Consider the following 14,166-nt stretch of genomic DNA (forward strand, 5'->3'; position numbering starts at 1 on the left):
ACTCTACAGACAAGTATCAAGAATGTCTTGATCAGTATCTCAGTCTTTCGTCTTTCAAGACATTTGAGACATTTGAAAGCTTTACCTAGGATAGCTGGCCTACAAACTTCGTTTGTCGGAGTGCAAACCCAGGAACAAAGAAAAGAGACGACAGCCACAACAGATTCCATCCTATAGATACCCCCACGTAGCTATACGGAAGTAACTACTTTTAGTGCCAAATAGCATGATTTTTAGGTGTGTCTTACCGTAAATAGCTGTTCAATCACAAAGAAGCCATTTGCGGCCAAAGTCTCAAAACTTACTTTTCAAACTTTAAGGAACAACAGTTCACATCGTAGCTCCCATACCATTCCATCAACTCAATAAATTTGTCGAATCCGTCTTCATTTTGATAAAGCTCAAAAGCGAAACCTTATCACCAAAAGCAAAATCCAAAATATTGAAGTTTTCGACAACAAGAGACAATAAGGGGGACAGAACCTCAGTTATTAAAGGACGTGGCTAGCACACTGTGGCTTTATTATAAATAAAAGACGGGTCAAGCGGACTGCAGAACAAGCAACCCCAGTACTTCGAGAGTCTCGCGCCTTGTGGTCCAACACCAACGGGCCGTGGGAATCGACAAAGAAAAGGATTAAAGCGAATAAGCTACAGAAGTTGTTCAGGCTTCCTTCTGCCTTTTTGCTAGACGGCTAGACGAAAAAACATTTAGCTCTTCAGAGGTTTTAGTTTTGTTCAATGTACATCTATGACTTTTATGCAATAAATTTTTGGGAAAGCAAATCAGGCGAATCCAAAGCCTAGCAATGAAATCGTTTTAGTCCTATATCACACCTTCCCACCAGGCAACGAGTAAGACATTGACAAGACTCACCTGTACCACATTCCGAGATAGCTAACAATAGATTGGAACGAAGATTTTCATAGGAATCATAAGCCGGCAAGTCAATTTGATTGAAGCTAAAGAGAATTTCAAAGACGTCAGTCAAACCTCTCGAAAAAAGCAAAACAACAAACAACATCAAATACTTACCATGTGTGTGCGGAAGGTAGACGTTTGATATTAGCAAAGTCCTTGTGGATTTGGAAGCGTTGCACACCGTTCGACCCTTGCAGCTGTGCAAATCCTTCCAAAGGCACCTTTGACGTACCAGTAACAAACTGTACCAATTTGGCTCTCTCTTCTTGTGAGAAGCTTCTGACTGCTCGCCAAAACCATTGGATTTGTGGCGACGATGCTGCATAGTTGACATATTCCGTATGAGCCTTCATATCATCAATATCAATATCGGGTAGACCTGAAATGAGCAGTTCGAGCTCCTGTTCATTAAAGATCTTGATGAGGTCTTTGGGGATTATATCATGGAAGCCAGAGAGGAACGCCTGGATTTGATCCTTGATGGCTACCGTCAACTTTTGCTCGGTGATCAACTTTACATACTCCTGCTTGTTATCTTCTGTGACGGCAATGTTTTGACCGTTGGGCTTCAAGTCGATTACTTTGGTTTTACCAAAATCATCGACTTCACTACTAAAATTCAGATCCAAGATATTGGTAATATCATTATTCAACATCCATTCCAAACTCTTGTGGAAGTCAGGATCAATGGCTTCCATATCCCTCCAATCCACAGGTACCTCCAACATACACTTATAAAAGGATCGAGTGAAGAAGCATTCGAGGAGTTTGCCGTCATATATAGCCTTACCGATAATTCTTCCAACAAACTTGAAGAGAGTCAAGTGTTCGCCGTTAATCCATGATGATCGATTAGGTTGATACGTCACCTTGTCAGCCGCGGATGGCTTGAACAAGGCATAGTTGGGGTTGAACATTTGTTTTGTCAACACTCCAAACCATTCTCGAGTAACACCCCCTGCATCAATACCCTCTTCATCTACAAATCGTACTGAGAGTTTACCATACTTGATTTCTTCACCAGAGTGACGTTGTAGCTGGTGATACGAGTCATCAAATACATATGGACGACGGACGTTGATTTCCAGTGTACCGTAATGATCCCGAGCAGTACGTTTATGTAGTTGTTGATTGAAGTATGTCCTCTTGTTATCAAACTCGAGCACGTTCGGATTGTGGATGAGAAGGGAGAAGGAGCCATTCATTAATGACGGATTATTGCGTACCATTACATTCAGTATCTGCGAAAAAATGGATAAATTAATGACTGAACGATCGATTAAAGGCACAGCAAATCAGTTCACTGCGTACTTTGCGATGCTCTCCCGTAAACTTCAAGAATGTCTCATTCTCTTCCACATTTGATAGTTCCTTTACAAGCCGTACTCCAGGAGGCATAGGCATGGCACTAGCTTTGACATTTGACGACTTCTTCAATACGTATGGTTTCGATACTACCATGAAGGCTTCAATCAGTGGAAGCAAGACTGTGGCGACTTGTACATATTCAGTGGTCTTGTCAATAATACTGAGGACCTCTCCTAGTATAGCCCACATTCGAGCAAAGCTGAGCTGATCATATATCGATATTAGAGTGTCCTTGTCTACTCTGTCGTCTTCCTTGGCCTCACTGGAAGCTTCTGCTGTTGGAGTAGTAATACCAGTGTTTAGTACAGCTGGAGTAGAAGCATCAGCCATCGTAGTATCGCCACCTGTAGCTTCCGTACTTGGTGCTGTGGTGGCGGTGGTTGTAGTAGGGGCGGCAGGAGTGGTTGATGGGACTGCAGGCTTCTCGGTTTGTTTCTTTGAGAAGACGACATCGATGGTCTTGAGCAAACGTAATAATTTGGCTTGCTGAGACGATGAAGACGAGAGCTTGCCCAAAATGGCAGCTTGGACCTGGACTACTTCAGCACCAGTCTTGAGAATCTTACAAAGTTCATCCAAATCGCCATATATAGTATCGCCAAGTGTTTGGGCTGATTGAACTGCCTGGCGTGCCATGATTTGACGATTATCACCCAATGCAGCAAGTTGTTGTATGACTTGCAACGTAGACTGGAACCTATTTTGTTTGAATTGTATAAGTTAACAGTCCTAAAGTTCAGAACGCCTAGGCAATGACACAAAACACATTCAACAATACGTACGTCTTACTACTACATTCCCCTGCTGTCAGTACATTCATAGAAGCTTGTATGTATGGCTCAGGTATAACCAGCTTTTCAAGAAGGTTGATTTGAGCTTGTCGTGGATCTGGTACTGGAGCACTACTAGTTGAAGTCGACGGTGTAGTTATAGAAAGTGTCGAAGGATCTGCTGTTGTACTAGTCGTTGTTGCCGGTGCTTCTGTTGTCGCATTTGTTGCAGCTGCACCCTCGCCACTAGCAGCTGGTGGATTTGTCTGAGTAGTAGTAGGAGGCTCTGTTACTGTAGAAAGCTTCCTATTGCCGAGTATAGCCAAAGGTCTGACAACCAATGATAACAAGTGCATCAAACTCTCCATTATGCTCGAGTCGCCCAAGAAGGTTTTCCGTTCCAAGAGACTAAAGAGAATCAAGACAGGCAGCTTGTGAGCTGCCTTCTCTTTTCCTTTGCCTTTACGATTCGACACAGCCATCCTTGAAGATTTTGTGAAGCTTTGACCAAAGGCTTCACTTTCCATCAAGAAGAGATGTGCAACTTGATTGTTGAATTGCACTAGATGCGTAAGGGCATCCAAACATCTTACTGCAACTGTCGTTGCTGAAGTCTCTGACACGGTATTATTACTACTATGATTTGGAACGGAAGGTGCTGCGAACGGAGATGCCATTGGAGTACCAGCAGTAGATGGTGGTCGTGGAGTGACTGGTGTTTTTGCCTTGACTCTACCAGATTGAGAGAAGCTCCGCTCTATACCAGTCAAGTCCCCTGTTCCATCAGCCAACAATGATAACAGCAAAGAAACTACTTCTAGACGAGTTTTGGCGTTTTCTGCCAAGTTTGCTAATATTTTATGGAGAAGAAGGTTCTTGCCATTGACGGGTTCAGGCAAAAACAGGAGGCGAACAATCATGGAGAGCTGTGACCTATCTACTACTTGCATGACATCACGACTAACCAGCTTCTTCTTTGGTGCTTCAGCTGCTATAGCTGCTGGACTACCTGCAAGAGCACGATGGGCTCTCAACGTTTGTATATGACGATTACGGTTGAGTCTTTCTCGAAGGTGTGTTGCTTCAGCCAATAATCCTGGCGGTAATCTTGACAAGAATACATCGTCTTGCTCCAATAATATATTTTGACGCAAGTCTGGGTCAAGAGTTGCGAGGAAGGTAGCTGGATCCATTTCAATTGGACCACCAGCGTTTGCGGCTGTGGCACCTTCTCTAGCACGGGTAGCTCGAGCAGCTTCTAGTTGTTCTTGCTCGAGGATTTCCTGTCTTATATCTGGAGGAAGAGCGTCCAAGAATTCTGGATTGATGGCAGCTGACATTGTAGCAGAAGCAGAAGTTCTAGCCTGTTGACGATTTTCACGCAAATGCTGAGCGACTACTTCTTGACGCATGTCGTCGGGGAGAGCTTCCAAGAATTCAGGATCAATGCCAGTTCCTAGAAAAACGAGAGGTGCTATTGATTGGGACGACGAACACCCGTTGGAAGGCAGGCAAATCAGACACTTACCAGTGATATCCACTTCACGACCATGAATGGTTACAATAGTTCTGACTATTTCTGCAGCAGGAGCTGGAGGTTCAACACTTACAGCTGCTGGTTGATCAGCATCCATGGGTACTGTAGCTGGTTCAACAACTGGTTCAACAACTGGAGCAGCAGCGGCAGCTGCTGCAGCAATAGCAGCCGCCTCCTCGGCTGCTTTAGCGGCCTTGGCAGCAGCTTCTTCTTCCTCCACTCGTCTCTTTTCAGCTTCAACACGTTCGTTTTCTTCAAGTATACGACGTAACTCGGCAGACTTTTCTTTACGTTTACGTTCCTCTTCCATAGCTTCAGGAATGAGGGCATTGAGAATATGATTTTGCAGTCTCAATGCTCGATCTGGATAACCGGCTCGATACAAGATACGTGCTTGTTGAGTCCATCGTTCCATAGTAGAGCTGACATTATAACTGCGCACTATACTATCTTGTTCTGATTCTGGTGTTCCTAAAACTGCAGCAGCAGCGCTAGTCAAAGTACCATTGGGAGATACATGAGGAGGTAGTGCACCAAGACCTGCACCAGGAGGTACAAGTAGATTGGGCAAACCGACTGCTCCGCCAATAGGCAGTTCAGCACGTAAAGCACGAGCAGCAGCAGCGGCACCTCCAGCTCCACGAGCAAATATCTGCTGTAATATTTGCAGTGCTTGTCCCCCAACGAGATCATCGAATGCTTGGAAGTCTATTTGCATATCTCCTAAGCGACCACGTGCTCGAGCAGCCAAACCTCTTGGGTCTGCTGCTCGTTCGTTCTGAGCGACTTCAGCATCGTTAAGTAATAGTGGATGAGTAAGACGATCATCGTGTCGAGGTGCAGTACGGGGAAGCGTAGGGAATGGATGACCGTATGGATTATATCCTGGATCAGGTTGATCCCGCCATTCAAATATAAATCTATCAGCGCCCATTGGACCATCAGCATCAAAGTCCAAAGGAGCACGACGACGACGACCACCAAATAATCTATGTGCTATTCGACCAGCTTGGCCTGGACGACCAGCCATACCACCTAATGGACGATTGGCTTGAAGTTCCAGAGCTTCAAAGTCTTCTTCTCCAGCTCCTTGAAGATCGAATGCGTCTAATGGTGCTAGATACGGTGGGATGGGATCGTCTTCTTCCGTTTCTTCACCATCATCATCCAATATTATACCACCTTCGTCTTCATCGTCTTCTTCGTCGTCTTCGTCACCGCCATCTCCTTCGTCATGTTCGTCTCCTTCATCTAGATTCATGGCAGCACCGTTTTCTCCGAAAGGCTCAACGATACCATGATCATGATCATGTTCAGCATCTAGGTAGGCATCTTCATCGACCCAGTCTGAAGCATCATCTGGACCACCGTCTTCACCTTCTATGACTTCGACTATAGCGTTATCATTCCCATGACCATGAGGTCCAGGAGGACCATCATCGTCTTCGTCATCTTCCTCCTCGTCTTCATCTTCCATATGATCGTGAGGTTGATGATATGGTAGAGTGATTTCCATATCGTCATCTGGATTGGAGCCCTGTGAAAACCAAAGGTGACTTTGTTAGAGAGAACGCAGAGAGCTGATGCTTCGCTCGAATGCGCGAACTTACGTTGTCGTCGTCATCATCCTCATCGTGTTCATCATGCATATCAGCATCCGAGACTTCTTCTCCTTCTCCATCAAACGAGTCATAGTCTTCTTCACCTCCATCATCTTCGTCATCTTCAGTGTCATCACTGACATCGTGCTCAGCATTGTGCTCAGCATTAAAGATACCAAGAGCTGAATTACGGTAAATGTCGGAGGTGTCGTCTACTGGCATATCTGTTGCGACACCTTCTGGCAATATAGGTATTGGTATGGCTTCTTCAGCTGCAGCTGCAGCTCCACCAAGGCCAAGTTTACCAGGTGCATCCGGTGGTTTGGGTACTCGAGTAGCAGCTTTCGTGAGTACTTCAATGGGTTTAAGCAATGCTTGCACCACTAGTTTCGACTTTGGATGATGAATATCGATTTCAGCAATCATACTTGTTAATGCTCCTACAAATCCTTTATCGAGCATAATACGAGTAAGCGAGTTTGAATTGTCGTCGTCGTTGGCACCAGCTTCATCAGGTGTATTGCGATTAGCGAGCCTTCCAGTACGATCCGTAGCAGCTACTCTCATCAATAATATGCGATCTACTAGTTCCGCCAAGAGAGCGAATAGTGCGTATCGGTCATCACGACTACCGTCTGACTGAGCTACGACATCATTTATACTACTCTTGATGGCCTCTAATGTGAGTTTACGGACAGCCACATCGAGAGCTTGAGAAACACCTTCCTTGTCAATATCAGTTATGGAGCCACCACATAGTTCTTGTAGTAGAGTGAGACCCCAACAACTTTCCATCACCTCATCGCTTAGACCAGCAACATTATCTTCTTCTGGTGACTTGACGGCATTTGGAACCAGTTCATCCAACAAGTATGACAGGAAAGCTGAACCTGCTGGAGTAGGTGAGGCCTTGATATCTGAATCCGCTACTATACCAACGGCCGCAGCACGTGCAGCTGGATATGACGATACCAACTCGGTAAGACTTTGCAATAATACTATACGTCGTCGGTAAACCTGCTTTTTAGCTTCAGGTTTGAGTGGTTCCGCATTTGGTGCTGGACGCATTGCAAGCAATTCAGAGACCATGTATCCTACTACAAGACGATCTACCACTCGAACCTCGGCTACATGAGGTTCTTTCGAAGAAGCGGATGCTGCAGCTGGAGTCGTGGTGGCAGCAAGTCCCTCAACTTCCATGGCTGTAGATGATGTTGGAGCACCGTCTTCAGCAGCGATAGCATCAGCAGGTTTGACAGTCTTTAGAGTTATTTGTTGTTGACGAGACAAAGCTTCATATCGAGGAATATGTGCAATGTTTTCGGTAGCTTTAATAAACGTTTCCGGATCACGACAAGCAATACCAGCTACAGCACGTAAGTATCCACCGATGTCTGTTGCTCGTGTTCGAGGTGTTCCAAACCATACACGAAGTTCTCGTTCCATGGCAATCAACAAGACTTCAGGATTCTCTACAATATTTCTCAAAACAATCACCGTCATTGTTGGCTGTTCTGCTACTAGAGCGATACGATCACTTTGGAAGAGAGCAGCTAGACCTCCTAATTCGACAAAGGAAACAGCTTCAGCTGCCTTCCTAGTCAATTGCACTACGAGAGGAAGAACTGCCGATAATAAAGCCTTGGGCAGGACTGTCTCGTTTCGTAAGAGACGGACCATGAGATGCAATAGATTAGCTCGTTCTTCTAAAGTCAAAGACTCGACAGGTGGAGGTGCTACATTGTTCATATCAGCATCTCTACTGCTCAAATCTGGATTTAATTTGACTTTACGAGGCTCTTCAGCTTGGGACAAGTATTGCGATACCAATAGTAGAATGGGTGGAAGCCATGCCGTCGACTGCTCATTTACAACTACATTGGATGTATGGCTGAGGAATTCTTTAACCAATGGCTTGACTGCATCCAGAACAGTTGTGTGAGGCAAACCTGCTTCATTCAGCAAGAGCGCCAATAATCTTAGCTCTCTAGCTTTAGCTGATGCTGCTTCTATACTTATCTCGGCGGATGTAAACAAGGCAGCCATTCCCTCCATAATACGTTCAATCCAACTCATATTATCGATTGCACAAAACATAAGTACGTCCTTCAATTCGAATATGGCAGAATCACGTATTTGAAGCAAGGTCAATGCTCTATCTACTGCATCCTTCATAGCTTCTGCTCTCAAAGCATCTAGTTCTGCTTTGGGAGTCAAAGAAGCTTTTGCCTTGCCATTCTCATCAGGTTGTGGAGAGTGTGATAATACTGGTGAAGCTGCGGATGGTACTGCAGGATTCTGTACGGTAACGTCCATGGCATCAGTATCGGTACGAGCCTGGACTGACATTGCTAAAGCTGCAGCTAATTGGGCAGCCTCATTATCGTCTTCTTCATCGCCTCCTTCATCATTGTCTTGAGTCATTGGATCTGATGGTGGATTGGCAACAGTTGGTGGCTCTGCAGCTGGAGCTTCAGCAGGCACTTGAGGATCAGCAGGTCCTGCAGCTGCGGCTCCTACTCCTGCAGCTGTTGCTGTAGCGGCAGTAGCTGTTGGAGTTGGTCTACTACGTTCCGCTGCAACGATTTCCGGATGAGAAATCAAGTACTCGGTGGCTCGACTTATATTATTACTATATCGAGTCAAGGCAGTCTCTGCTGCACCTCGAGGGAAGCCCATATCAGTCAATTGCTGGACTCGTTCCGGATCTGGTGCTGCTTGTGTTGGAGCACCGGCACCAAAGAAGGCATTGGAAAATGACTGCAATGCGCCAGTTCCGTTTGGCAAGGAAGCAGCAGCACCAACTACAGTTGGTGATACTTCACCGGTTGCTCTCAATATCTGCAGCAATATATTTACTACCAATCGTACTAGATTGGATGGGACTTTGGACAACAGATCACTTCTCCACAAGACTAAAATATGCGGTAGTACAGCTAGGCGATTCTGCACAAGCATTTCGTGAGCCAAGAAAGGTGTTTCGGATGAAGCGGGATATATCAGCACCAAATTGGCAGTATGTGGTGATTCAAGGAGCGCCTTATGGTTTGTCAAGAGTTTGATTATTTCCAGTACATCCTGTAAGAGCAACACTGCTGGATCTGTATTCTCTTTCGTCATGACTACTTTATCGTCGGCAGGTGGTAGCTGTTCTACTTTGTTCCAAAGATATTCGGCCACTTTTAGTAGACTTTCCATACCTCCAGTCTTTTTGAATGCAAAAGCTGCTGAGGTTTGCAACACATTGCCGGAGCGATCATCTGACAAGACATGGGTCAGACGAGCTATAGACATGGTCAAGTATTGCACAGTCTGAAGGGACTCGTCTCTCAATGCTCGTTGCCAATTGAGACCTTCAACCAGTTGCGAGACGAGCATATCTATTACTTTATAGGCTGACTTGCGGTGGTTGGCATCAGCAATTCTACGTGCCGTGACCAACTTCACAACCCCTGAAAAGGTGGAAAGATAGTCGGAATAAGTACGATGTGACAGTGTCGCAAAAAAAAACAAAGCCTCAACATTGCATGAACTGGGTCACATACCAAAGAAGATAGGTCCTAGTAGAGTTGATACACGAGACAGCAAGAACGCAAACAAGCGCACATTTCGTGCCTTCTTTTCCGTCCTTGGATCCTTGTCCTTCATGTCGACTCCATCGTCTCCACCAGCAGCAGCACCTTCAGAGCTAGTTGCAGCAGCTTGATCTGCTGCGTCACTCAAAACATTCATACTAGTTGACGACGGTAATACACCAGCCTTGTCTGCATTCTTCTTATTCTTTGGCTGGAACCATGACTTTGGCACAGACTTTCTCAACAAGGTATGCTCCCACGAGCAGACACTGAAAACAAAGTAAAAGTTTATCCAACTGGCGTACAAAACGGGGGATCTGTTGACTTACGATTGCAAGTGGACTAGAGCTTTGAGCATTCCTTCTGATTCCTTGGAAGCAAAAGTGTGTATAATGGCAACTGCACCTTTTCCTGGACCAACTGTATGTGTTCCGTATATATCAGACAAGAGCTTCATATAACCATGAATCTCTACCAATGACCTGAATATAGTCGAGGCGGTATCTACTTGCTCTGGATTTGACTCCCATAGTTCAATCAAAGACGAAACCATGGCGTCATTTCCGTCGTAAGTCAAGAAGGAGGATAATCGTTCTAGACTACGACGAATGGCTCCAAGAAGCGCTTCAATCACGGCTTTGGTATCAGCTTCAATAAGAATACGGAAAAGATAGCTCAAGGAATACGATGCTGAAGAGCTACCAAAGTCGTATGGTACGGATGGCAGAGAATAGATATCAAGTAGGATCGGGAGTGCACCAAGTTCAATCAGTTTGGCGCCATGCTCCTGAGTTGTCAATACACCTTCTACAAACTATGAACAGCAAAAAAAAAGCTGAGCGAGTATGTGCGAAAGAAATATCTGAGCATATTTTGATATTCGACCACTTACTCGGCTGACAGTCTCAACAAACTGTGAAATTTTGCTATCTCTAGGTGCATCTTTTGCTGCAACCGCTGCTTCATCTCTCTTACCATCTACTGCAGCAGCGTCCACTACAGTAGCATCCACTACAGTAGCATCCATCATCGTAACATCTCCTGAAGCATCAGCTACAGTTTCAGGAACCTCTGTTGATGACGATGCTGTGTCGGGCGACCCCTTGTTGACCATCAAATTAATATTACCGCCTTCATCTTCAATATGCATAGCTTTACCCATATCAACAATTGCTTTTAGCATTTTTACAATAGCAGTCGTGATTTGAGGTTTGAGAGCAGGGGTATGTCTCATCAATTCATCAAATGAGCTACCAACAAGATTTGGCACTTCGCCGTCATGAAGTGCACTCTGATACTGCTCCTCGGTAAAAACTGAGCAAAACCGATCGAATACTTCTGCTTCCAAGACAGCATTCAGTCCTTGTTCATTGAGACAAAGAGCTCCAAGAGCGTTTGGAATGGCAGAGACAACCTGTTGACGAGAAATTGAGCTTTGCGCAAGAAAACCACTGCGAAAAAGAATACAAAAATACCAAAAATACTAACCTCAGCCGAGACAGGAAATCCATTCTTGATGGCTTTCAAGAATGACTGAGGTAGTTTTGCTTCTTGCAATATCGACAATACTGTAGCTTCGTTATGAATAAAGGTTGCCATTATATTTGCAGCTAGCCCAAAAACACTTGGACCAAACAGCATAGCGTGATCAAATATGGTTATGAGAGAAGCTGGAAGGCTCGAATCAACCAGATTTCTCAGACCGTCTTGTCCACCTGAAGTTTGCATCATATGGAACACAAATTTGAGCATGGCACGTAATAATGATGAGCGTTCGTATGGTAGTTCGACTATTTCAGTATCGACTTCCATGCCACCTTCAACCGGTGCTCGAACACCAGATATTTCGAGTGCTAGAGCGACATCATCCTATGATATTACATTTCCAGTAAGTGCATCTTCAAAAGCGGTCTGCGATTGCTTTGCACTCCAGTTCTTACCTTGATGCGGGTCGTCAACAAGGTGAGTCCGTTTGCATTCGCGAACGAAGCAAATGAGTTTCCAAAACCATGCAAGAGGCTGTCCAAAATGCCAATGATCTTCGTGACATTCTAGACAAAAAGCACATAAAAATAAGAAAATGAAGGCCCGATGAAGGGATTTCACAAATTGTTATATACCTTGAGATGTTTTGGCTCCGTAGTATTTAGTGCTGCAACCAGAGCAGGTACAAGACCAGCAGAGATGACCATGTTACCTCCTGCTTGAGTAGTAATGACATACGATATAAAAGCGGTAATGGCATCCATAAAGTCTTGACTGGTCTCAGACACTAATGTCAGATTCGAATTATCAGTGTCCCGCTTTTTTGTCACTATCCTATATTCGAATAAAACACTTACCATCTTCACTCAATTTCGACATGAGCTTTCGCACAAGGAACATCAATACACCATGATTCGCAGATGCGTTCATGGCAGTCAAGATTTCGTTCTGCTTGTTGCGATACTTGGCAAGGCTTTCCAATGCCATCAATGAAGCGACATGCAAATCCTACGAACAAAAAATGGAGTCAGTGTCTCGTTGCAATGCTAACGGCTCGAGCAAATGGGTTTTTCGCTTATCAGTACTTACAGTGGAGCAATCTGCTGGCAATACGTCAACAAGTTTCTGCACAAGACCCGCATCTGACGAGAAGATCTTGGTGTTTGCTGATTCTTCAGATACAAGATTAGCTATAAGACAGGACGATGGAAATGTGAGCAACAAAGGCTTCTCAAAATCGTGGGATTGTTCATCTGTGATACCTAGAGTTCCAATTGCTAGTATACGGCTCAACAATATTGAATGCCTAGCATGTGCATCTTGAGCAGCAAATGCAATCCTCAAACGATGGAAGAGAGCAAACGTATGTTCTTCTGGTACATCATACTGTTTTACTAGCAGCTGTAATACAACTTTCTCCGATGGACCTAGAGCAGTTACATCTGGAATCTGGATGACTACCAATCCTTCAGTTGCGGAGATATCATCTGCCTTCTTGTCTGAAGGCGTAGCTGGTAGTTTTGTCGATAATTTACTGACTTTTATTGGTGTAGCAGCGGTCGAGACTGTTGTACCAGGCAAAGTAGTAGCTGAAGATGATGATGCGGATGGGATGGCTGTTGGTGCTGCTATACTTGAAGATGATGCTTGTGGAATAGTCGTTGTTGTTGGTGCTGCTGTTGATAATTTAGTTGTGGATTCAACAATAGAGGTATCGACTTTTTTAGGTTTTGTGGCCGTTCGGTAGAACTGAAAGGTCAGAGATGATGATTCTGAACCAGTCATTGGGGTATCGGTCTGTGATATATTTGCGAGATCGCTGGCACCACCTAGATTCTGGCTGAGTACCATCAATCGTTCGTGCGCGGATGACATTGTGGATCTTATAGAGCGTTGAGCACTGGTTCGTTGTGCAGGTCTCAACATGAGTCGTAATGTAGAAGTCAATATATCCAAGTCACGAGTGTTCAATAAATCAATCAAGTGCTAAAAATGAAATATTTAGAGATCATTCTCATCCATCTGAGATTGCATCGAGCCAACGACCATCATTAACACCAACCTCGAATGAATTATACAAGTTTCTGTTTGAAGACATTTGGTTAGGAAGAAGTCAGCTTGCGAATACATTTAATCAACCACAAGACGATCAAACACGCCATTGCGACAAATACCATACCGATTCGTACAAGTCTCCCATAAATGCCTTGTAATATTCAATACAGCCAGAATAACTTGCTTTGAAGGCGAGTCTGGCGACTCAGCAGGACCAAATCCATCAGAAGCAACATCATAACCTTTTACAGGCATAGCACTTTCTAAGATCGAGTCGAAGCGATTCAAGACAGGAATCCAATGATAGAAATCCGACTTTGGATGACACCATAAGTGTAACTGTTTGGAAATGTCTATCAATTGGACGTCTGATGCATTTGTCAAGAGGTCAATGACCTTGAGTACAGCAGCAGGCTAAAAGATATAGGAACATCATGTTAATATAGATTAAATCGGATCATTATAGTCGTTTGGTCAATGTCTCTGTCTTCTTTGGCGCAGTCAGAAAAAGCTCGTTTTGGCGTTTCTCGTTCTTTTAAATATTTCCCATCCAAAGTGGCCAGTAAATAGCAGTACTAGCATAGATTGACTGCTTACCGCTGGAGCTAACCGCCGAGGCAGTTGCTTCTTTATCTTTGCCATTGTTTGTTGTCTTCAATATTCAATCATTTGTATGAAGATTCTGAGGAAATCTAAGTTAAAACGACTCCAGGCGAAGAACAACACGGCGTGAACTTTATATAGCTTCCAGTGAATACTTACGAGACTTTTGTCATATAGACTTTCTTCTAGCCGGATGCGAACAAAGCGACCGTGACTTGACACTAGAGTCGTCATCAATCGAAGAAACTTG

General features: G+C 44.4%; 1 protein-coding gene across 1 annotated transcript; it reads right to left on the reverse strand.

Annotated features, from left to right (window-relative positions):
- Positions 1-786: 786 nt before the first annotated feature.
- SmJEL517_g00226 (uncharacterized protein) lies at positions 787-13,955 on the reverse strand (the record flags this gene model as incomplete). The annotated part of the gene is made up of 19 exons (XM_031166156.1): positions 787-803; positions 878-963; positions 1,037-2,163; positions 2,234-2,987; positions 3,073-4,516; positions 4,589-6,134; positions 6,208-9,650; positions 9,744-10,042; positions 10,103-10,587; positions 10,666-11,187; positions 11,262-11,642; positions 11,714-11,824; positions 11,894-12,045; positions 12,116-12,266; positions 12,348-12,448; positions 12,521-13,244; positions 13,321-13,342; positions 13,438-13,727; positions 13,911-13,955. 19 exons carry the CDS (start codon positions 13,953-13,955, stop codon positions 787-789), a joined length of 11,700 nt encoding a protein of 3,899 aa, XP_031027913.1.
- Between the last annotated feature and the right edge of the window lie 211 nt (positions 13,956-14,166).

This window comes from Synchytrium microbalum, assembly GCF_006535985.1.
Source record: "Synchytrium microbalum strain JEL517 chromosome Unknown SmJEL517_scf0001, whole genome shotgun sequence".
Classification (NCBI taxonomy): domain Eukaryota; kingdom Fungi; phylum Chytridiomycota; class Chytridiomycetes; order Synchytriales; family Synchytriaceae; genus Synchytrium; species Synchytrium microbalum.